Source organism: Theropithecus gelada, chromosome 11 (assembly GCF_003255815.1).
Source record: "Theropithecus gelada isolate Dixy chromosome 11, Tgel_1.0, whole genome shotgun sequence".
In the NCBI taxonomy this organism is placed as follows: domain Eukaryota; kingdom Metazoa; phylum Chordata; class Mammalia; order Primates; family Cercopithecidae; genus Theropithecus; species Theropithecus gelada.
Window position 1 is genome coordinate 82862785 of NC_037679.1, and position 22719 is coordinate 82885503.

Genomic DNA, 22719 nt, shown 5'->3' on the forward strand with positions numbered 1-22719 from the left:
GTGGCCGGATCTCAGCTCACTGCAAGCTCCGCCTCCCGGGTTCACGCCATTCTCCTGCCTCAGCCTCCCGAGTAGCTGGGACTACAGGCGCCCGCCACCTCGCCCGGCTAGTTTTTTGTATTTTTTTAGTAGAGACGGGGTTTCACCGTGTCAGCCAGGATGGTCTCGATCTCCTGACCTCGTGATCCGCCTGTCTCGGCTTCCCAAAGTGCTGGGATTACAGGCTTGAGCCACCGCGCCCGGCCCAGAGTTATCATCTTAAAAATCAAAGCTGCTATTCCTGGGCCCATAGGCCTTTCCTGGCTCCCTTCTGCCTGCAGGTGGTGGTTTCCAAACCTTAGCCTGAATCAGAGTCACCTGAGGGAAAAGACAATTCTATAGAGACAGAAAGTTGGTTAGTGGTTGCCCAGGGCTGGGCGGAGACTCGGGAGTGATTGCAAATGGGCCCAAGTGATCTTTTGGGGTAATAGGAGACTGTTCTAAAATTGGATTGTGATGATGATTGCATAATTGTAAATTTACTAAAAATAATTAAATTGCATCCCTAAAAGTACTTTTAGACCAGAATTTATGGTTTGTAAATTATAAACCTGTTAAAAAATCAGCTGGAAGTCTTGTTAAAACAGTGTCAGGCCCCACTCAGTTTCCGATTCACTGGATCTAGGGAGGTCCGGAGACTTTATATTTCTATTACAGTCCCAGGTGGTGCCCCTATAGCTGGTTCCAGAATCTCACTTTGAGAGTCACTGGCCTCCAGGATTAAGTCTCAGCTCAGCTTCACAGTATAGTGTTCAAGACCTTTTCTGGTCTGACCTCACCCATGGGGCGTCAGTTCTCCTGGACCAGCTCTAAGCTGGCTTGCACAGAGTGTCAATCTGGGCTCCTTGCCCTCTTGAACTGTAGTTTTAGGATTTTGATATCTTGAGTGACTTTTTTCACCCAGGGCACCAAACAAGTGGCAAACTCCTCCCTGCTTCTCATGGCTAGAGGAAAGAGTTTCTCCAGTCTTCTCTGCACTGGCTGAGCGCAGAGGGAAGGAGGGGATGGTGGGAGAGGGAGGGCAGGGGGCCTCAGAGCCTTGTACTCTGTCCAGGCTGCTAGACTTATGCGTGACATTTTGTACCACATAGATCATGAATAAACTGGAACCTTTCCAAGTAAAAACAGGATCTTGTTGTGTGTGTGTGTATGGTAAAGTACAAATAACAAAATTTGCCATGTTACCAATTTTTAGAATTTCTAATGTAAAATTTACTTACCATAAAATTTACCATTTTGACAATATTTAAGTGTACAGTTCAGTAATGTTGAGTATATTCACCTTGTTTTGCAATCATCACCGCCGTCTATCGCCAGAACTTTTTCATCTTTACAAACTGAAATTCCGTACCTGTTGAACAGTAACTCCCTGTTCCCCCTTGCCCTCCTGCTAGCCCCTGAACAAACACCAGGATGTTTTACATTGAGAAAAGGTTAAAAAGTTGCTTAGTTAACCATTACCAAGAACACATTGCTATGTTTTTAAACCTAGTTTGAAAATGTCTTGTTTGATTTCATTCATGAAGAGTGTTTTGGTTTGAAAGCATACTTAGTTCAGGAAAGCACCCAATTATTTTAGTTCAAGAAAGTACTTAAAAATTCCCTTTTAAATATTTTCTGTTATTTGCAGGTGACATAAAGGGTCAACATACAGAAACTTTGCTGGCAGGATCCCTGGCCAAAGCACTTTGCTGTATCCTTGGTGTCTGAATCATTTAAAAGGTGTCTTCTGTAATAAACATATCTTAACTTGTGATATTTCTTAGAACCTTGGGTGCCCATTAATGGGAGGTGTGAGTACTCTCAACTGAAGGGTAATTTTTAAAAAATAGTTTATATTGGTTTTGAATTTTTCTTTTTTTGAGACAGAGTCTTACTCTGTCAACCCAAGTTGGAGTGCGGTAACACAATCTTGGCTCACTGCAATCTTCGCCTCCTGGATTCAAGCAATTATCTTGCTTCAGCCTCCCAAGTAGTTGGGACAGGTGCCTGCTATCACACCTGGCTAAATTTTTTTGTATTTTTAGTAGAGATGTAGTTTCACCAAGTTAGCCAGGCTGGTCTTGAACTCCTGACCTCAAGTGATCCACCAACCTCGGCCTCCCAAAAGTGCTGGGATTACAGGCCACTGTGCGTGGCTGGCTTTGAAATGTTTTTTAAGACAAGCTGTAAAAACTGGAAATGGGGAAGAGTGAGAAAACTCTAGCTTCTCCATTATGTCTTTCTGCCTGCAAGAAACACTGCTTCAGGGTGCTTTCTTGTTTCTTATTTTGATAAATTCAGACTTTTTAAATGTTTTCATTTTCTTCTTGACTTGGGAACAGTGTTTGATTTTTAAAAGCCGTTTAGGAGCCCTGAAGCTTAATAAATGAGTGGCCACTTCTCCATAGGTGAACAGATGGTTTTGCATGTAGCTTAGGGCAATACCTTTCCATTTTATCTGTGTGATGTTTTCTCAGTCTTATGGCATTAATTTTTGGGGGAGGGGCAGTATTGAGTGATTATTTTGTTCTAGAGTTTGATGTGAGTTGCCTGAACATCTTTGTAAATCAATACTTCTTGTCCCAGGATTCAAATTTAGGACACGGTAGATAACAATAGGACAGTCAAGTGTTGGGAATTTTAATTTTCTGGTACAGAGATTATATTTTGGTTAGATTACAAAGCCCAGTTGACTGCAGAGTTAGTAACCGAAAACCCCCAATCACTCTCGTGTATTTATCTTGGTAAGTGGAGCATTTCCCTTCTTAGCTAGGTAGATGCTGGGTTTATTTAAAATTGGAGGTTATATTTCTTTTTACTATAAATATTTATGAAGTAAAATAATATTTTTGTATTCCTTAATGTTAAGAAATTAAGACATTCACAGAATGAACAAGGAAATTAAAGGTAAGAGCCTGCATTTTCCTATGAGAACTATAATCCTACTTACTTTACTAGTATTTCTTTGCTGGACTGTTTAAAAATTGGTTAGGAAACCGTACATGATTAATAAGATCTAGTTAAATTTTTTTCTGCTTTTTTCTCTTTATAGATAATCAGGAAATGAAGTCAAGGATATTGGTAAGATTAAAAAATCACTACTTTTTTGTATGACAACTATAGATAATTAGAAAACATAATGGGAGGCCGGGTGTGGTGGCTCACACCTGTAATCCCAGCACTTTGGGAGGCCGTGGCAGGCAGATCACTTGAGGTCAGGAGTTCGAGACCAGCTTGGCCAACATGGTGAAACCCCGTCTCTACTCAAAATACAAAAATTAGCTGGACGTAGTGGTGCATGCCTATAGTCCCAGCTGCTCAGGAGCCCGAGGCAGGAGAATCGCTTGAACCTGGGAGGCGGAGGTTGCAGTGAGCTGAGATCGCGCCACTGCACTCTAGCCTGGGTGACAGAGTGAGACTCTGTCTCAAAAAAAAAAAAAAAGAAAACATGATGGGAAATAAACCCATTTATAGTAGGAGCAAAAAATATTAACTATCCAGGATTCATTTAACAAGCAGTGTATAAAAGTGATGATAAGGAAAACTAAAATTCTGAGAGAGATAGAAGAATAAATGGAGAGCCATATTTTGTTCTTGGTTGTCAGTTTTCCCAAAATCATACTGTAAACTCAATTTACAATCTCAGTCAGAATATCAGGGAGGTTTTTTTTTTTCCTGGCAGGGTGGGGAGATTTAAAAAAGAAATTCAAGGCGAGTGTAGTGGCTCATAATCCCAGCACTTTGGAAGGCCAAGGCGGACAGATCAAGAGGTCAGGAGTTTGAGACTATCCTGGCCAATATGGTGAAACGCCATCTCTAGTACAAATACAAAAAATTAGCTGGGTGTGGTGGTGGGCACCTGTAGTCCCAGCTACTCAAGAGGCTGAGGCATGAAAATCGCTTGAACCTGGGAGGTGGAGGTTGCAGTGAGCTGAGATTGCACCACTGCAGTCCTGCCTGGGCTACAGAGCAAGACTCCATCTCAAAAAAAAAAAAAAAAAGAGAAATTCAACAGTTTATCTGGAAGAATAAATTTAAAAGAATAGTCAGGAACTTTCTGAAAAGGAGTAGTAAGTAGGAGCTTGCTGCATTAGTCCTTATAACACGATGTAGAGCAAGTCGCTGTGTGGTAGTAGCACAGAGCACACAAACAAAATAGGAAAGTCTAGAGTCCAGTAATCAAACCATGTACATGGGAGAGCTGGACTTGTCACAGAGGAAGCACTTCAAATTAGTGGGGAGAAAATGAGTTGCTCAGTAAAAGGTGCTGGCCCAACTGATTGGCCATTTGGGGAAAAACAGAGCTTGTTCCTTGTCTCACCACTTACACTTAAATATATTCCAGTAAAGATCAAACATTTCAGTGTAAAAGTTCAAGTCATAATAGTACTAGAAGAAGGCTGGGTGCAGTAGCTCACGCCACCGCACCCGGCCATAAATTCATTGTTAAAAGTCAAGCTTTAGAAAAACAAGTAGAAAACGAGCAGTCTGCAAAAGCAAAAGGTCAGTTTTAGCATTTGAAAATATGTTCAGTCTTACTAGTAAGCAAAGAAATGTCAAGTAATTGGCCGGGCGTGGTGGCTCACGCCTGTAATCCCAACACTTGGAGAGGCCGAGGCAGGTGGATCACGGTTGTTTAGCACAAATGAAAAAGCTGGCAGTTCCCGGGGTTGATGGTGATGTTGGGGATTGGTTATTCTCATGCATTGCTGATAGGAGGATAAATTGGTAAAAATTTTTCTGGGGTGCATTTTGGTAATCTGTATCAAAATTAAATGTGCATACACTTCAGTAATCACTGCTTATTTTCCGGAGGTAATTAGAGAGCTGTGTAGAGAGTATATGAGGGTGTCATCAGAACATTGTTTAAAACTGCGAATTGGAAACTGTTTAAATAGTGGAAATTTATGAAGTCTGCAAGAAGCATATATTCTAGAAGTATACATTCTAATTCATGGACATTAGAATATTTTTTCCCGCCGGGCTCGGTGGCTCAAGCCTGTAATCCCAGCACTTTGGGAGGCCGAGACAGGTGGATCACGAGGTCAGGAGATTGAGACCATCCTGGCTAACACGGTGAAACCCCGTCTCTACTAAAAAATACAAAAAACTAGCCTGGCGAGGTGGTGGGTGCCTGTAGTCCCAGCTACTCGGGAGGTTGAGGCAGGAGAATGGTGTAAACCCGGGAGGCGGAGCTTGCAGTGAGCTGAGATCCGGCCACTGCACTCCAGCCTGGGCGACAGAGCGAGACTCCATCTCAAAAAAAAAAACAAAAAACAAAAAAGAATATTTTTTCCCACATATATTGTGGACTCAAAAAGCAGGTTGCAGAATGCTAAGTAATCATCCTGACACATGTGAGTGTGTGTATTTTGGATGTGTGTGTATTCTGGGTGTATGTATGTGTGTATATTTTGGATGTGTGTGTGTTTTGGGTGTGTGTATGTATTTGGGGTATGTTTGTGTGTTTTGGGTGTTTTTGGGGTTTGTGTATATTTTATGTGTGTATTTGGGGTGTGTGTATTTTGAGGGGTGTGTATTTTGGGGGTATGCTTTGGATGTGTATTTTTTGGGGGTGTGTTTATTGGTTGTGTGTGTTTTGGGTGTGTGTATTTTGAGGGTGTGTGTACTTTTGGGGTGTGTATATTTTGAGTGTATATGTATTTTGGGTGTGCATACCTGTGTATTTTGGGTGTGTATGTATTTTGGATGTGCATACCTGTGAATTTTGGGTGTATGTGTATGTATTTGCAGTGTGTGTATTTTGGGGGGTGTGTGTTTTGGGGTGTGTATTTTTGGGGACGTGTGTATTTTTGGGGGTGTGTATTTTGGGGGTTCATGTGTATATTTGGGGTGTGCATGTGTATATTTTGGGTGGATAGTTGTGTGTATTTTGGGTGTGCATGTATTTTGGTGTGCATGTGTATATTTTGGGTGGGTAGGTGTGTGTAATTTGCGAGTGTGTGTGTATTTTGGGTGTGCATGTGTATATTTTGGGTATGTGTGTGTATTTTGGGTGTGTGTGTATTTTGGGTGTGTGTGTGTATATGTATTTTGTGTATGTTTGTGTTCATGTTTTGGGTGTGCATGTATATACCTGCCCACGTAGGTGCTCCCCAGAAGGAGTTCATCAAACGCTTACGTGGACTGTCCTTGGGTGGTAGGATTTTGGGGGAAATGTTACTGTCATCTTTATACTTTAGGTATCATTTAACAATGATAAATGGGAAGACAAACTGGAGTAATGTTGGTTGTGGTTCGCAATATATTATGTGACATTGGTGTGAGAGGACTGGGATGTGCCTGGGCAGAATTAACATGACTGTGATTTTTAGGTGATTAAGGCTGCAGAAGACAGTGCGTTGCAGTATATGAACTTCATGAATGTCATCTTCGCAGCACAGAAACAGGTGAACTGAGAGCCTGCCATTTAAAGTATTTGTTTCATAATGAAGGAGTCAGTTTCATTTTTTGAATGCTGTACTCTGAGGTATTCTGACTACGTAACCTTATGAATGGGCAAGGAATGTTCTGGTCTTTTTTCTATTTTGGGTCCTGGACCACTTGAGAAGCTGATGCATTCCCAGAACAATGTGCACTCAACCACAGTTTTGCATAGAGTTTCATGGCATTCAGGTAACCTTTAGCCCATCCATGGACCCTATGCCAAGAAACTCTGGTTTGACAGTTTGCTGTATAAACCTTGCCTCAATTTCTTTTTCTTTTTGCTGTGGTGAGATCTATAAAGATTCAATGTTTTTACTTTGCAAAGAGTTGAAATGTTCAGATGAAGTATAATACATTTTCTTCTTTGATGTATTTATAAAGAAAGAAAACCTTCTTAAAAATTCAGTGTTAGCCGGGCGAGGTGGCTCATGCCTCTAATCCCAGCACTTTGGGAGGCCGAGGCGGGCAGATCACAAGGTCAGGAGATCGAGACCACCCTGGCTAACATGGTGAAACCCCGTCTCTCCTAAAAATACAAAAAGTAGCTGGGTGTGGTGGTGGGCGCCTGTAGTCCCAGCTACTCGGGAGGCTGAGGCAGGAGAATGATGTGAACCCGGGAGGCGGAGCTTGCAGTGAGTGGAGATCGCGCCATAGCCCTCCAGCCTGGGCAACAGAGCTAGACTCTGCCTCAAAAAAACAAAGCAAAACTTCAGTCTTAACATAAAATGCTGCTATAGCCATGCATAATGTTCTCTGTTGTGGAGTGACAGCCTGATGTAGTGAAAAGAGCCTGAACTTTGGAGACAGGCCGAGTGGGGTGAGAGCTTTCCCACCCGCTGGCTCTGTGACCACAGCCCAGCCATGTCCTGGGTGCTTCAGCTGCCAAATGCAAATATCTGCCGTGCAGAGTCATGTTGCGTATTGAGGGAGCTATTTTAAGCATAGAGTATGGCATGTAGTAGGTTCTCAGTATAGGGTAATCATTACCGTTATTATTTCTGTAATATTTTCAAAACGTTTCTTTCAGAATATTTTGATTGATGCCTGTGTTTTAGATTCCGACTCAGGGCTCCTCCAACAGGTATGTTTTAAAACCATGCTTTGTGTGGGTGATTATGACAATTAGTGATTTTTATAGTGATTACAATTTAAAATGAAAGTGCTTTGGGTATATTGGGTTAAATACAGTATGTTATTGAACCTGATTTTATCTATTTATTTCCCCCTTGCGTGTGGAGCTGCTGGAACATTTTAAATTACATATTGCCTGCATTCTGTTTCCACTGGGCAGCACTGTCAGACGTTGCTTTTTAATGAAAAAGACAAAAACTGAATTTTACTTTAACCCAAAGGAAACAAAACCCTAAAGTAAGTCTGAAGAAATTACTGAGTTATTGTTAGATGTTTTTTGGCCACAAATGTTGTTTCCTAAAGGATCAGTTACAAGCACAAAACTGTGACAAACCCTGAATTTAGGTTACTGCTGGGGATGAAGGATGGGGAGAGCGAGGTCCAATGGGAAAATTCACAGGCTTCAAAGGTTCTGAGACTCTACTGTTTCTTCAGCTTGATCATAGGTATATGATGTTCATTTGATTATTTAAACCATACTTACACATTGTGTATATAGACTCTTGTACGTATTGTATTTCAGTAGTAAAAATTCAAAAAGTTTGAATTCATTTCTTAGCAACACATTTCAGTCTACACGTTGTCTGTTAACTCCAAGACGATCTTGTCTCTGCCATGAATTCACATACCAGCTCTACCTCCTCGGCCCTCACATTCATTTCTCTAGTCCAGTCCCAGACTGTCCTGAGTTCCAGACTTGCAGAATCAGCCGTGTATGTAGCACCTCCTCTTGGACGTCTGGCAGGCATCTTCAGCGTCATGTGTCCAAACCAGAGAGCTCTTGGTTTGTCCTCTCAGCCTCTTCCTGCCCCATCTCCCTAAGTGGCAGTGCAGTTCACTCAGCAGCTCGGGCAAAAACCTAACTCTTCCTTGTCTCTTCTCTTCCCTCCTTTCATAACCATGAGCAAATCCTGTTGATTCCGCCTTTAAAATATATCCTGGCTGAGGCCTGGCACGGTGGCTCACACCTGTAATCCCAGCACTTTGGGAGGCTGAGGCAGGCGGATCACGAGGTCAGGAGATCGAGACCATCCTGGCTAACATGGTGAAACCCCGTCTCTTTTAACAATACAAAAAATTAGCCGGACGTGGTGGCAGGCGCCTGTAGTCCCAGCTACTCAGGAGGCTGAGGCAGGAGAATGACGTGAACCCAGGAGGCGGAGCTTACATGAGCCAAGATTGCGCCACTGCACTCCAGCTTGGGTGACAGAGCAAGACTCTATCTCAAAAAAAAAAAATATATATATATATATATATATATGTGTGTGTGTGTGTATATATGTGTGTGTGTGTGTATATATATATGTGTGTGTATATATATATATATATGTGTGTATATATATATGTGTGTGTATATATATCTCCTGGCTGAGCTCAGGAGTTCGAAGCTGCAGTCAGCTATGATCATGCCACTGCACTCCAGGGAAACCCTGTCTCCCTTTTTTAAAAAAAATAAATAAATGTTGAAAGTTGGTTCTCAGAACAGCTGTCAGAATGAAGCTTTCAAAATACAAGGTTGGTGCAAAAGTAATTGCAGTTTTTGCCTTTTTTTTTAAAGCAGTAAACACCGCAATTACTTTTGCACCAACCTAATATAAATTAGAACCTGTTGCTCACTTGCTTAAAACCCCCCATGGCCTATTATCACACGTCGACTAAAACCCAGAGTCAGGGCCTGCCAGGGCCTTCCAGATGCTGCTTGCTGAGGCTCCTGGGAAGCTTTTGCCCGGTGTCTTCCACACTCTCCCTGTTCAGTCTGGCCCCACCGCCCTGCCCCGTTGCTGTTGTCTGAAACAGGCCTGCTTCGGCCAGAGGGGCGATGCACTTGCTGTTCTCTCTGCTTGCAAGCTCTTCCCGCAGGTATTTGCATGGCCTACTCCCTGCCTGCCTTCAGGTCTCTACTTCTGTGTCACCTCCTCAGAGAAGCCTTCCCTGACCACCATTGTTAGTGTTACTCCCACTCCCCTTAGCCTACTTTATTTTTCTTCATAGAAATGATCATAACCTGTAACATCATTTGTGCATTTACTTACCTGATTTACTCTCTGCCTTCTCCACTAGAATGTTAACTTCAGGAGGATGGACTCTGTGATGTTTATTGCTGTAACCCTGCACAGTGCTCTAAAACAGTTGTTAAATGTGTAAATGAATCTAACAGACCAACTGAACCAGGACGGTACTTTCAGAGGAGCCTCAAGGTCCTAGGATCAGAGCTAGGGTTTTCAGTGTAAACGGAAGCACTGCCATGTCAAAGCGAGAAAGCTGTGTTTATCAAATGAATAGATGAGTGATTGTTGGGAAAAACCATGAACATGGACAGGAAACCTTAGTGTCAGCAACCAGGAGAGCGCGAGTGTTTTGTGTCTTTAGAAAACTCTGAAGATAGCAAAAGCTTAGAAAAAGAGGACCAAATTCAAAAGAGTGTTATTTTTATTTTATTTTATTTTGAGACAGGGTCTTGCCCTTGCCCCGGCTGGAATGCAGTGGCGTGATCATGGCTCACTGCAGCCTCATCCTCCCCAGCTCAAGTGATCCTCCCACTCAGTCTCCTGAGTAGCTGGGATCACTGGCATGCACTACACTGCCTGGCTAATTTTGTAGTTTTTTGAGACGGAGTTTCACTCTTGTCGCCCAGGCTGGAGTGCAGTGGTGTGATCTTGGCTCACTGAAACCCCAACTCCTGGGTTCCAGTGATTCTCCTGCCTTAGCCTCCCAAGCAGCTGGGATTACAGGTGCCCGCCACTACGCCCAGCTAATTTTTATATTTTTAGTAGAGACGGGGTTTTACCCTGTTGGCTAGGCTGGTATTGAACTGCTGACCTCAAGTGATCTGCTGCCTTGACCTCCCAAAGTGCTGAGATTACAGGGATGAGCCACCGCGCCCGGCCTAATTTTTTAAATTTGTTGTAGAGACGGGGTTTCATTATGTTGCTCAGGCTGGTCTTGAATTCCTGGGCTCAAACAGTCCTGAAGCCTTGGCCTCCCAAAGTGATAGGATTACAGGCATGAGCCACTGCACCTAGACAAAAAGTGTTATTTCTTAAAGAGAACAGAATAAAGCCATCTCACAGTTTCTTTTTACATAATAAAATTAACAAAATACAATGAAAACAAATCTCATGAAAATTAAAAATTTTTGTGCTTCCAAGGTAAAAAGACAACTGGGAGAGATATTTGCAAATGATGTATCTGATAAAGGGACTAGTATTCTGATTATATAAAGAACTCTTAAAATTCAAAAATAAGACAAATAACTCACTTCAAAGTAGGTCAAGGATTTGAACAGATATTTCTCCAAAGATCTGCAAATGGCCAAGAAGCACATGAAAAGATGCTTAATATCGTTACTGACCAGGGAAGTGTAAGTCAAAACCGCAGTGAGCTATTACTTCACTTCACTAGGACAGCTGTTATCCAAAAGTCAGCTAATAATAAATGTTGGTGAGGATATAGAGAAGTTGGATCCCTCCTACAGTGCTGCTGGAAATGTAAAATGGTATAGCCGCTTCAGGAAACAGTTCACAACTTCCTGGAAAAGTTAAACATAGAATTACCATGTGACTGGCGAAACCCTGTCTCTACTAAAAATACAAAAATTAGCCGGGCGTGGTGGTGCATGCCTGCAATTCCAGCTACTCGGGAGGCTAAGGCAGGAGAATCGCTTGAACCCGGAAGCAGAGGTTGGAGTTAGCCGAGATTGTGCCACTGCACTCCAGCCTGGGCAACAGAGCAAGACTCTGTCAAAATAATAAAAATAAATAATAATAATAATAATTTGCAGTGTCATATCCTCCTCTGATTTTGTAGACCTGAGGCATTGCTGGTGAGAATCCCATTCCTCTGGAAACCCTAGGTAAGTGTGAGTTTGGCAGCAAGCCCTCTGTGTCTTGCAGGCTTGTGACATCACGGGAGGACTGTACCTGAAGGTGCCTCAGATGCCCTCCCTTCTGCAGTATTTGCTGGTAAGGAGACAGCAGTGGTGACCCTGATGCCTGTAGGGAAGGATGACCTCTGTGTCCTGGGAAAGGAATGGAAGCAGGATGGCTGGTGCTAGTACTCGGGAGAAAGCAATAAATGCAGGCGTTGGAGTTCCAAGGCCTAGAAGGGTGGGGCTTCACGTTATTTTTTTCCCATTTTTTAAATAAAATTTCTTTTGTTTGTTTGTTTGTTTTACAGTGGGTGTTTCTTCCCGATCAAGATCAGAGATCTCAGTTAATCCTCCCACCCCCAGTTCATGTTGACTACAGGGCTGCTTGCTTCTGTCATCGAAATCTCATTGAAATTGGTTATGTCTGTTCTGTGTGTTTGTCAAGTAAGTTCATGTACCTAGTTTTTCTTTTTTTTCTATGTTTGGGGGCAGGAAAACAGTTTCTCAACTGTGTTGTTTTTTCAGCCACCCCATTGTTTCTTTTTTTTTTTAATTTACAGTATTCTGCAATTTCAGCCCCATTTGCACTACGTGCGAGTAAGTATCTTTGAGATTGTGTGGGTGGCTAATACTTCACAGCTCTAGAATATTGAAACATGTTTTCCTCTCTGTAATTTCAGGACAGCCTTTAAGATTTCTCTGCCTCCAGTACTGAAAGCCAAGAAAAAGAAACTGAAAGTGTCTGCCTGAGGATAAAATACTTTCCCCATCTTTTAGAGCTATTAATAGAAATTACATAGCAGATTCTTTGTTGGGAAGACTAAAAAAAATAAAGATAGATATAGGATAATTTTTAATGTAGTGACCTTACAGAAAATATTTCCCAAACATTCTTTTTATCCTGTGCTTCCGGAGGACTGATTTGTTTGAGGGAGCCATTCTATGCAATATATCCTAAAATATTCTGTGACTGGTTGCTGTCCAGAAAGGGGCAAGAAAGCACATGTTTGTGGCTTTCATTTTTTTAACGGGATGACTGTTAGTCAAAGTCAGCTTGTCATGATTGATCATAGGCTTTCTAACCTACTACCTGAATCCAGGTCCTCGTTGTGAAATGCATGGCATGGGAAATTTGAACGTAGCTTTGTAAAAGGACTATTTGTAGAGTAATGGCATTAATCAACCCAGAATGTCTTATTTGAATCAACAGTTACCTGTGATCATCATGTAAATAAAATTCTTGTTTAAATTGAGATAGCCTCAGATATTTGCAGATATTTACTTTTTGTCTGATATCAGTACATATTTAGACAAAGTCGTCTAAACAATAGTTTGTCACCAAATAACTACAAAATCTCATTTTAAATGAGTAAGGAGAACATGTGAAGTAGCAAATTTTCTTCAAAATAGTTGTGGGAAGAGCTTATATGTGAAAGCTTATGACTGGTTTTGAGGGAGAACTTACTGGGGAAAATGGACTCTGTTAAGTATGGTTTTCAGATAGAATTCTTTCCTTTTTTAATGGGGGAAAAATCCACGTTAATATTGAAACTGCACCTGTAATCCCAGCACTTTGGGAGGCTGAGGCCAGAGGATTGCTTGAGCCCAGGAGTTTGAGAGCAGCCTGGGCAACAAAGTGAGAAGACCCCATCTCTACGAAAAGTTTAAGTATATTTATAGAAACTGTTCTCTAGAAACTTTGGACTGAATCCCGAAAATGTTTATAAGTTCAAAAGCAAAACTATTTGTAATTTCAACAACAAAAAATGTATTTTTCTATGTAATCTTGAAATTATTAAAAGTCCTTTTAGTTTCTAGCACATATTTGTACAAAGACTTTAAGGAATGGTGGTTGAGTTATTTTGTTTTTTTAAAATGTTTACTGACAAGGCCGGGCATGGTAGCTCACCCCTGTAATCCTAGCACTTTGGGAGGCCAAGACGGGCAGATCACAAGGTCAGGTGTTTGAGACCAGCCTGGCCAGTATGGTGAACCTCTGTCTCTACTAAAAATACAAAAATTAGCCAGACAAGGTAGCAGCCACCTGTAGTTCCAGCTACTCGAGAGGCTGAGGCAGAATTGCTTGAACCCGGGAGGCAGAGGTTGCAGTGAGCCAAGATAGTGCCTCTGCACTCCAGCCTGGGTGACAGAGCGAGACTTTGTATCAAAAAAGAAAGGCTGGGCACCATGGCTCACACCTGTAATCCCAGCTGGGAGGCCGAGGTGGGCGGATCAGGAGGTCAGGAGATTGAGACCATCCTGGCTAACACGGTGAAACCCCGTCTCTACTAAAAATACAAAAAAAAATCAGCCGGGCGAGGTGGTGGGCGCCTGTAGTCCCAGCTACTTGGAGGCTGAAGCAGGAGAATGGCGTGAACCCGGGAGGTGGAGCTTGCAGAGATCTGAGATGGCACCACTGCACTCCAGCCTGGGCGACAGAGGGAGACTCCGTCTCAACCAAAAAAAAAAAAAAAAAAACCCGCCTGACTAACATGATGAAACCCCTTCTCTACTAAAAATACAAAAATTAGCCGGGCATGGTGACACGTGCCTGTACAAATCCCAGCTACTCAGGAGGCTGAGGCAGGAGAATCGCTTGAACCTTGGAGGCAGAGGTTGCAGTGAGCCGAGATCGAGCTACTGCACTCCAGCCTGGGCGACAGAGGGAGACTCCATCTCAAAAGAGACAAACAAAAAAGTGTACTTACAGCCAGGCGCCTTGGCTCACGCCTGTAATCCCAGCACTTTGAGAGGCCAAGGCGGGCGGATCACCTGAAGTCAGGAGTATGAGACCATCCTGCCCAACATGGTGAAACCCTGTCTCTACTAAAAATACAAAAATTAGCTGGGTGTGGTGGCAGGTGCCTGTAATCCCAGCTACTCGGGAGGCTGAGGCAGGAGAATCCCTTGAACCCAGGAGGCAGAGGTTGCAGTGAACCAAGATCAAGATCACGCCATTGCACTCTATCCTGGGTGACAAGAACGAAACTCTGTCTCAAAAAAAAAAAAAATGTGTACTGACAAAACCCATTGTGTGCAAAACTTTGTGTGTAACTAAGATTTTAATTTTCTCTTTATACAGGCGGAGTCATATTTAAATAATTTGATATTTGCTTAATTTCAGATAGATTTTGTATTCTGGATTTGTGTTTTTGTTAACAAATATACAAAGACTTTGGTGCTCACTTTGCAAATGTTTGTTAATCCTTGAGTTTGAGAACCTGTCTTTTAAAAATAGTACTTAATATTTCATATACTAATTAAGTGTAATGGAAATCACAATTTTAAGTCTAGGGTATAAAGTATTATATATCTAAAAGAGATACACTTTCAAGCAAGCTAGCAAGACTTTTATTATTTTTTATTTGAAATGTCTTATACGTTCAGTTAGTTCTGTTTAACTTGTTTTTAACTGTTGCCCTTATGAGTTATTTTATATAAATTTTTACAATAAAATAATTTGATTTTCATATTTGGTTGAATTATTTCCTTTCACTCATTTTTTATCTCATGCTCATTCAACTCTTCTTCAAATGTGTGCTTTTAAACTGCATTTGGTCAAATGCCAGACAATTTTTTATTCAACTCTGAAGAACTTTAATTTCAAATCTTAGTCTGCGTGCAGTGGCTCACGCCTGTAATCCCAACACTTTAGGAGGCTGAGGCGGGAGGATCACTTAAGCCTAGGAGTTCAAGACCAGCCTGGGCAGCATGGCAAAACCCCGTCTCTACACAAAATATAAAAATTAGCTAGGTGTGGTGGTGCATGCCTGTAGTCCCAGCTACTCTGGTGGCTAAGGTGGGAGGATCACTTGAGTCCAAGAGGCGCAGGTTACAATGAGCCATGATCATGCTACTGAACTCCAGCCTGGATGACAGAGTGAGACCCTGTCTCTAAATAAATAAATGCAAATGATTTTTGTATGTTGATTTTGTATCCTGCTACTTTACTAATTTTATCAGTTCTAATAGTTTTTTGGTGGCGTCTAGGTTTTTTCAGATATAAGATTGTATCAGGCCGGGCGCGGTGGCTCAAGCCTGTAATCCCAGCACTTTGGGAGGCCGAGACGGGTGGATCACGAGGTCAGGAGATCGAGAGCATCCTGGCTAACACGGTGAAACCCCGTCTCTACTAAAAAATACAAGAAAACTAGCCGGGCGAGGTGGCGGGTGCCTGTAGTCCCAGCTACTCGGGAGGCTGAGGCAGGAGAATGGCGTGAACCTGGGAGGCGGAGCTTGCAGTGAGCTGAGATCCAGCCACTACACTCCAGCCTGGGCGACAGAGCAAGACTCCGTCTCAAAAAAAAAAAAAACGATTGTATCGTCTGCAAACAAGGATAATTTTACTTTTTCCTTTTTAATTTGAATACCTTTTATCTCTTTCTCATGACTGATTGCTCTAGCTAGGACTTTCAGCACTATGTTGAATACCAGTGGTGAAAGTGGGCATCTTTATCGTGTTCCAGAATTCAGAGGAAAGGTTTTCCGTTTTTTCCCTGTTCAGTATGATACTAGCTGTGGGTCTGTTATATGTGGCTTTTTTGTGTGTGTGTTGAAGTATGTTCCTTCTATACCCATTTTTTTGAGGGTTTTTTTTTTTATCATGAAAGGATGTTGAATTTTATCAAATGCTTTTTGAGCATCCATTGAAATGATCAGATGACTTTTGTTCTTCCTTTGGTTGACATGATGTATCACATTGATTGATTTGCCTATGTTGAACCATCCTGTTGAACCATCCTTGCATCCCTGGAATGAATCCTACTGGGTCATGATGAATGAATTTTTTTTTTTTTTTGGGACAGAGTTTCGCTCTTGTTGCCCAGGCTGGAGTGCAATGGTGTGATAACAGCTCACTGCAACCTCTGCCTCCCGGGTTCAAGCGATTTTCCTGCCTAAGCCTCCCAAGTAGCTGGGATTACAGGGGCCTGCCACCATGCCCAGCTAATTTTTTTGGATTTTTAATAGAGACTGGGTTTCACCATGCTGGCCAGGCTGGTCTTGAACTCCTGACTTCAGATGATCCACCCGCCTTGGCCTCCACAAGTGCTGGGATTACAGGTGTGAGTCACTACACCTGGCTGAAGTACCTATTTTTTTTTTTTTTTTGTACTGAGACAGAATCTCGCTCTGTCACTCAAGCTGGAGTGCAGTGGCCTGATCTCGGTTCACTGCAGCCTCTGCCACCTGGATTAAAGCGATTCTCCTGCCTCAACCTCCTGCGTATCTGGGATTACAGGTGTGCGCCACCATGCCCAGCTAATTTTTTTGTATTATTAGTAGAGATGGGGTTTCACCATGTTGGCCAGGATGGTCTCGAACTCCTGACCTCAAGTGATCCACCCACCTCAGCCTCCCAAAGTGCTTGGATTACAGGTGTGAGCCACCATGCCCTGACTGAATGATATTTTTAATGTGTTGTTGAATTTTGTTTGCTGGTATTTTGTTGAGGATTTTGCATCAATGTTCCTTGGAGACATTAGCCTGTAGTTTTGTTTTTGTTTTTGTTTTTGTTTTTTTTTTTTTTTTTTTTGAGACGGAGTCTTACTCTGTTACCCAGGCTGGAGTACAGTGGTACAATCTCTGCTCACTATAACCTCTGCTTCCCGGGTTCAAAGTGGTCCTCCCGCCTCAGCCTCCCAAGTAGCTGGGAGTACAAGCATGCGCCACTATGCCCGGCTAATTTCTGTATTTTTAGTAGAGAGGGTTTCACCATGTTGGCTAGGCTGGTCCTGAACTCCTGACCTCAAGCGTCCACTGCCTCAGCCTCCCAAAGTGTCAGGATTACAGGCATGAGCCACTGCGCCCAGCTGGTTTTCCAGTTTATTGGCATATAGTTGCTTATAGTAGTCTCTAATGATCCTTTGAATTTCTGTGATATCAGTTGTAAGGTCTTTTTCATCTCTGATTTTACTTATTTGGGTCTTTTTTATCTTAGTGTGGCTAAAGGTTTGTCAATTTTGTTCTTTTCAAAAAACCAGCTTTTCATTTTGTTGATCTTCTGAATTTTTTAAATTGCAATTTCATTTATTTCTGCTCTTGCTCTTTATTATTTCTTTTCTTTTTGAGACGGAGTCTTGCTCTGTTGCCCAGGCTGGAGTGCAGTGGCACAATCCCAGCTCACTGCAACCTTCACCTCCCGGGTTCAAGCGATTCTCCTGCCTCAGCCTCCCAAGTAGCTGGAACTAAAGGCATGCGCCACCATGCCTGGCTAATTTTTGTATTTTTATTAGAGATGGGGTTTCACCATGTTGGTCAGGTTGGTTATGAACTCCTGACCTCAGGTGATCCACCTGCCTCAGCCTCCCAAAGTGCTAGGATTATAGGCGTGAGCCACCTTATTATTTCTTTTCTAATATTAACTTTGGGTTTGGTTTGCTCTTTTCTAGTTCTTCAGAAAGCATCATTTGGTTGTTTATTTGAAGTTTTTCTACTTTTTTGATAAAGGTACTTATTGCTCTAAGGTCTCCTCTTAGTACTGCTTTTCCTGTATTCCATCGGTTTTGGTATGTTGTTTTTCCATTTTTGTATGTTTTAAGGAGTTTTTAAATTTTCCCTCTTAATGGTCGGGCCCAGTGGCTCACACCTGTAATCCCAACACTTTGGGAGGTCGAGGTGGGCAGATCACGAGGTCAAAAGAACGAGACCATCCTGGCCAACATGGTGAAACACTGTCTCTAGTAGAAATACAAAAAAATAGCTGGGCGTGGTGGCATGCGCCTGTAGGCCCAGCTACTTGGGAGGCTGAGGCAGGAGAATTGTTTGAACCTGGGAGGCGGAGGTTGCAGTGAGCTGATATTGCTCCACTGCAATCCAGCCCGGTGACAGAGCAAGACTCTGTCTCAAGAAAAAAAAAAACCCTCTTAATTTCTTCATTGATCCACTGATCATTCAGCAACATACTGTTTAATTTCCTTGTGTTTGTATACTTTCCAAAGTTCCTCTTGTTATTGATTTCTGGTTTTATTCCATTGTGATCAGAAAAGATGCTTGATCTGGGGCTGGGTGTGGTGGCTCATGCCTGTAATCCCTGCACTTTGGGAAACCGACGTGGGTGGATCACCTAAGGTTAGGAGTTCAAGACCAGCGTGCCTAACATGGTGAAACCCTGTCTCTACTAAAAAATATAAAAACTAGCTGGGTGTGGTGGTGCACACCTGTAATCCTAGCTACTCAGAAGGCTGAGGCAGGAGAATCACTTGAACCCGGGAGGCAGAGGTTGCAGTGAGCTAAGATCACGCCATTGGACGCCAGCTTGGGGGACAAGAGTGAGACTCCATCTCAAGGAAAAAAAAAACAAAACGATGCTTGGTCTGATTTTTTTTTTTTTTTGTAAAGACTTGTTTTGTGACCTGACATACGATCTATTCTTGACAATGATTCATGTGCTTAGAAGAATGTGTATTCTATAGCCATTAGATGAAATGTGCCATAAATATCTATTAGGTCCATTTGGTCTATAGTGCAAATTAGGTCTCACATTTCCTTGTTGATTTTCTGTCTGGATAATCTGTCCAATGCTGAAAGTGAGAGGCTGAAGTCTGCAACTGTTATCGTACTGGGGTCTCTCTCTTTCTTTAGCCCTAATAATATTTGCTTTATATATCTGAGTGCTTCAGTATTGGGTGCATATATGTTTACACTAGTTATATTCTCTTGCTGAGCCCTTTATCATTATATAATGACCTTCTTTACCACTTTTTTTTTTTTTTGAGACAGAGTCTCACTCTGTCACCTAGGCTGGTGTGCAGTGGCATGATCTCGGCTCATTGCAACCTCCACCTCCCAGGTTCTAGTGATTCTCCCGCCTCAGTCTCCCGAGTAGCTGGGATTACAGGCATGTGCTACCATACCTGGCTAATTTTTTTTTTTTTTTTTTTGAGACGGAGTCTCACTCTGTCGCCCATGCTGGAGTGCAGTGGCGTGATCTCAGCTCACTGCAAGTTCTGCCTCCTGGGTTCATGCCATTCTGCTGCCTCAGCTTCCCTAGTAGCTGGGACTACAGGTGTGCACCACCACACCCAGCTAAATTTTTTTTTGTATTTTTAGTAGAGACGGGGTTTCACCATATTGGCCCAGCTGGTCTCGAACTCCTGACCTCGTGATCTGCCCGCCTCATCCTCCCAAAGTGCTGGGATTACAGGTGTGAGCCACCACACCCAATCTTAAAATCTATTTTATCTGATAAAAGTATATAGCTACTTTTGCTCTTTTTTGGTTTCCATTAGAATATCTTTTTCCATCCCTTTATTTTTAGTCTATATGTGTCTTTATAGGTGAAGAGTTTCTTATAGGCAGCTAATCATTAGGTCTTTTTTTGTGTGTGTATCCATTCAGCCACTCTATGTCTTTTGATTGGAGAGTTTAGTCCATTTACATTCAATGTTATTGATAAGTAAGGACTTACTACTGCCATTTTGTTATTTGTCTTCTAATCTCCCCTTCCTCCCTTCTTTCCATCTTCCTTTTTATGAAAGTGATTTTCTCTGATGGTATGTTTTAATTTCTTGCTTTATATTTTTGTGTATCTGTTGTAGGCTTTTTGATATGAGTTTAGCATGAGGCTTGCGAATACCATCTTATAACCCATTATTTTAAACTGATGATAACTCTGATTGCAAAAACAAGCAGAGAAAACTAATACTTTATACTTTAACTTCATCCCTCTGATTTTTAACTTTGTATTGTTTCTACAATATTTGTATCTTATTATACTATGTCTTAAAAAGCTGTAGCTATTATTTTTGATAGGTTTGCCTTTTAGTCTACTACTCAAGATATGAATAGTTTACATATTTGTAGAGGTACCATCTTGGTGATCTTGGGTGAGATCTTGGAGAATTCCCTGGATCACCGTTAGCAGTGCGAGTCTGTACAGGTCTGCAGCAATCGATTCTTGCCTCCTCGGAGGAAAGAATTTGGCCAAGCAGCATAAGGCAGAGTGAGAGACCAAGGCAAAGTTTAGAGCAGGGGTAAACGTTTATTAAAATGTTTTAGAGCAGGAACGAAAGGAAGTAAAATACACTTGGAAGAGGGCCAAGCGGGCGACTCGAGAGATTCAAGTGCCTGGTCTGACCCTTCACTTGGGGTTTCTATACATTAGCATGGTTCTGAGGTTTGTGCCCTCCCTTGGTTTTTCGTTGGGGTGGGCTGTCTGCATGTCAGTGGCCTGCCAGCACTTGGGAGGGGCCGCATGTGCAATGTGTTCACTGAAGTTGTACGCATGCTCATTTGAGGCATTTTCCTTTATCAGTCCAATGTTCCCAGAGGAAGGTTATATACCAGTTAAACTCTGCCATCTTGCCTCTTACTATGTGTGCATGTGCCTGTTTGCCCAACTCCTGAGATCTTATCGGGAAGCTGCTGATGACCAGCTTCAGGTGTTTTCTATCTTTTTTTGAGATGGATGGAGTCTCACTCTGTTGCCCAGGCTGGAGTGTATTAGTGTGATCTCGGCTCACTGCAACATCTGCCCCCTGGGTTCAAGCGATTCTCCTGCCTCCGCCTCCCGAGTAGCTGGGAGTAAAGGTGCATGGCACCACGCCCAGCGAATTTTTGTATTTTTTGGTAGAGATGGGTTTCTCTGTGTTGCCCAGGCTGGTCTTGAACTCCTGGCCCCAAGTGATCCATCTGCCTTCACCACCCAAAGTGCAGGGATTACAGGTGTGAGCCACCAAGCCTGGCCCAGAAATGTTTTCTTTTGGGAGGATTTATCTCATAATTTTTACCACTTGGCCATGCCAACTTAATTTGCAGATTAATTCCTCCCAAAGACAGACGGGGAATAACAGAAATATTGAAGTGTTTGACAGCTTCCTCCTAGTAACGTTCTCCTAGGCTTTATTCCAAGATGTCAAGAGAGGTACGCATTTTGCGTCTTCCAGAGAGGAGCTGAGGTACAGGGGAAAGTTTCATGCTCATGTTACAACTGCAGCCACCCACAATTTTTCAAGGAGTGTAAGAAAAAGGTAACTCCCAGTGTGAGGCCCTTCTAAAGCCTCAACTTTCAGAATCCTTTCACCATGTTAGATTTGCTGATTAATGAATATGTAACCGAACATTAAGAGTAATAATGGGCGGTGGCTCACTGTAGTGAGTGCCTGTAGTCCCAACTACCTGGGAGGCTGAGGGAGGAGAATGGTGTGAACCCGTGAGGCAGAGCTTGCAGTGAGCTGAGATCGTGCCACTGCACTCCAGTCTGGGCGACAGAGCAAGATGCCGTCTCAAAAAAAAAAAAAAAAGAGTAATAATGGGGCTAAGTGCGGTGGCCCACACCTGTAATCCCAGCACTTTTGGAGGCCAAGGCAGGAGAATCACTTGAGCCCAGGAGTTTGAGACCAGCCTGGGCAACATGGTGAAACCCCATCTCTACAAAAAATACAAAAATTAGCCGGGTGTCGTGGTGTATTCCCAGCTACTTGGGAGGCTGAGGTGGGAGGATCAGCCGAGCCCAGAAGTTTGAGGATGCAGTGAGCTATGATTATGCCACTGTACCATTCCAGCCTGGGTGACAGACAGGGTGAGACCCTGTCTCAAAAAAATCAAATAAAAATAAATAAATAAAACGTAATAATGGCAAACATTGATTTGGCATTTACCATCAGTCAGTCACAGTGCTGAACACCATGACTGTCCCAGCTAAAGTACACACCACCCCTCTGATACTGAACAAGTACATGATCATTAACTGAGTGCTTACTATATGCCAGACATTGGCTTAACCTCATTAGACATGTTACTTCATTTCATCCTCACACAATCCCCAGGGAAGGATTGTCATCATCCCTTTTTTATAGATGAGGAAGCTGAAGCTTGGAGAGGTTGACTTGCCCAAAGTCACTTAACAGCTGAGAATATCTGTGGAGGGAAGGCGGAATCCCACGCCAGGCAGCCTGACCTCAGAACCTGCACTCTCAGCCCCCAAGCCCTGACAATGCTTGAAATGTTTTGAGGCTACTGAAAGAAGAAAAACAATTTTTTTCCAGACAGAATTTTGATTCTTTCACATCTGTCCTATTGTTGGACGAAACCTCTTGTGTGCTCTGTGATTGGATCGGCTTTCAGAGTGCTGAGAGCTCTGTGCGTGGGAGAAAATCTTCAAAACCTAGGAGAATGATAATAAAAAACAATAGTGGTAATAAATGATAATAAATGATAAATGATAATAACTATAAAAATAAAAATATAAATTTTACAAAATTATAAAGAATAAAATTTATAAAATATATGTTTATATTTACATAAAATGTAAA

The 22719-nt window shown here is 42.4% G+C and overlaps 1 protein-coding gene across 5 annotated transcripts in view; it reads left to right on the plus strand.

Annotated features, from left to right (window-relative positions):
* Nucleotides 1-13639, plus strand: part of GTF2H3 (general transcription factor IIH subunit 3) — a 29105-nt gene extending 15466 nt beyond the window's left edge. For 2 of the 5 annotated variants that reach the window (XM_025400878.1, XM_025400879.1), the window contains 9 exons: nt 1670-1732; nt 2899-2928; nt 3074-3102; nt 6357-6431; nt 7496-7549; nt 11493-11561; nt 11776-11911; nt 12028-12064; nt 12148-13639. In XM_025400878.1, the coding sequence (XP_025256663.1) occupies nt 1670-1732; nt 2899-2928; nt 3074-3102; nt 6357-6431; nt 7496-7549; nt 11493-11561; nt 11776-11911; nt 12028-12064; nt 12148-12217 (563 nt within the window). In that variant the 3' untranslated portion in view covers nt 12218-13639. The remainder of the gene's footprint in view (nt 1-1669; nt 1733-2898; nt 2929-3073; nt 3103-6356; nt 6432-7495; nt 7550-11492; nt 11562-11775; nt 11912-12027; nt 12065-12147) is intronic. The other 3 variants (XM_025400881.1, XM_025400882.1, XR_003121710.1) reach the window with 2 other exon arrangements.
* The last annotated feature ends 9080 nt before the right edge of the window (nt 13640-22719 follow it).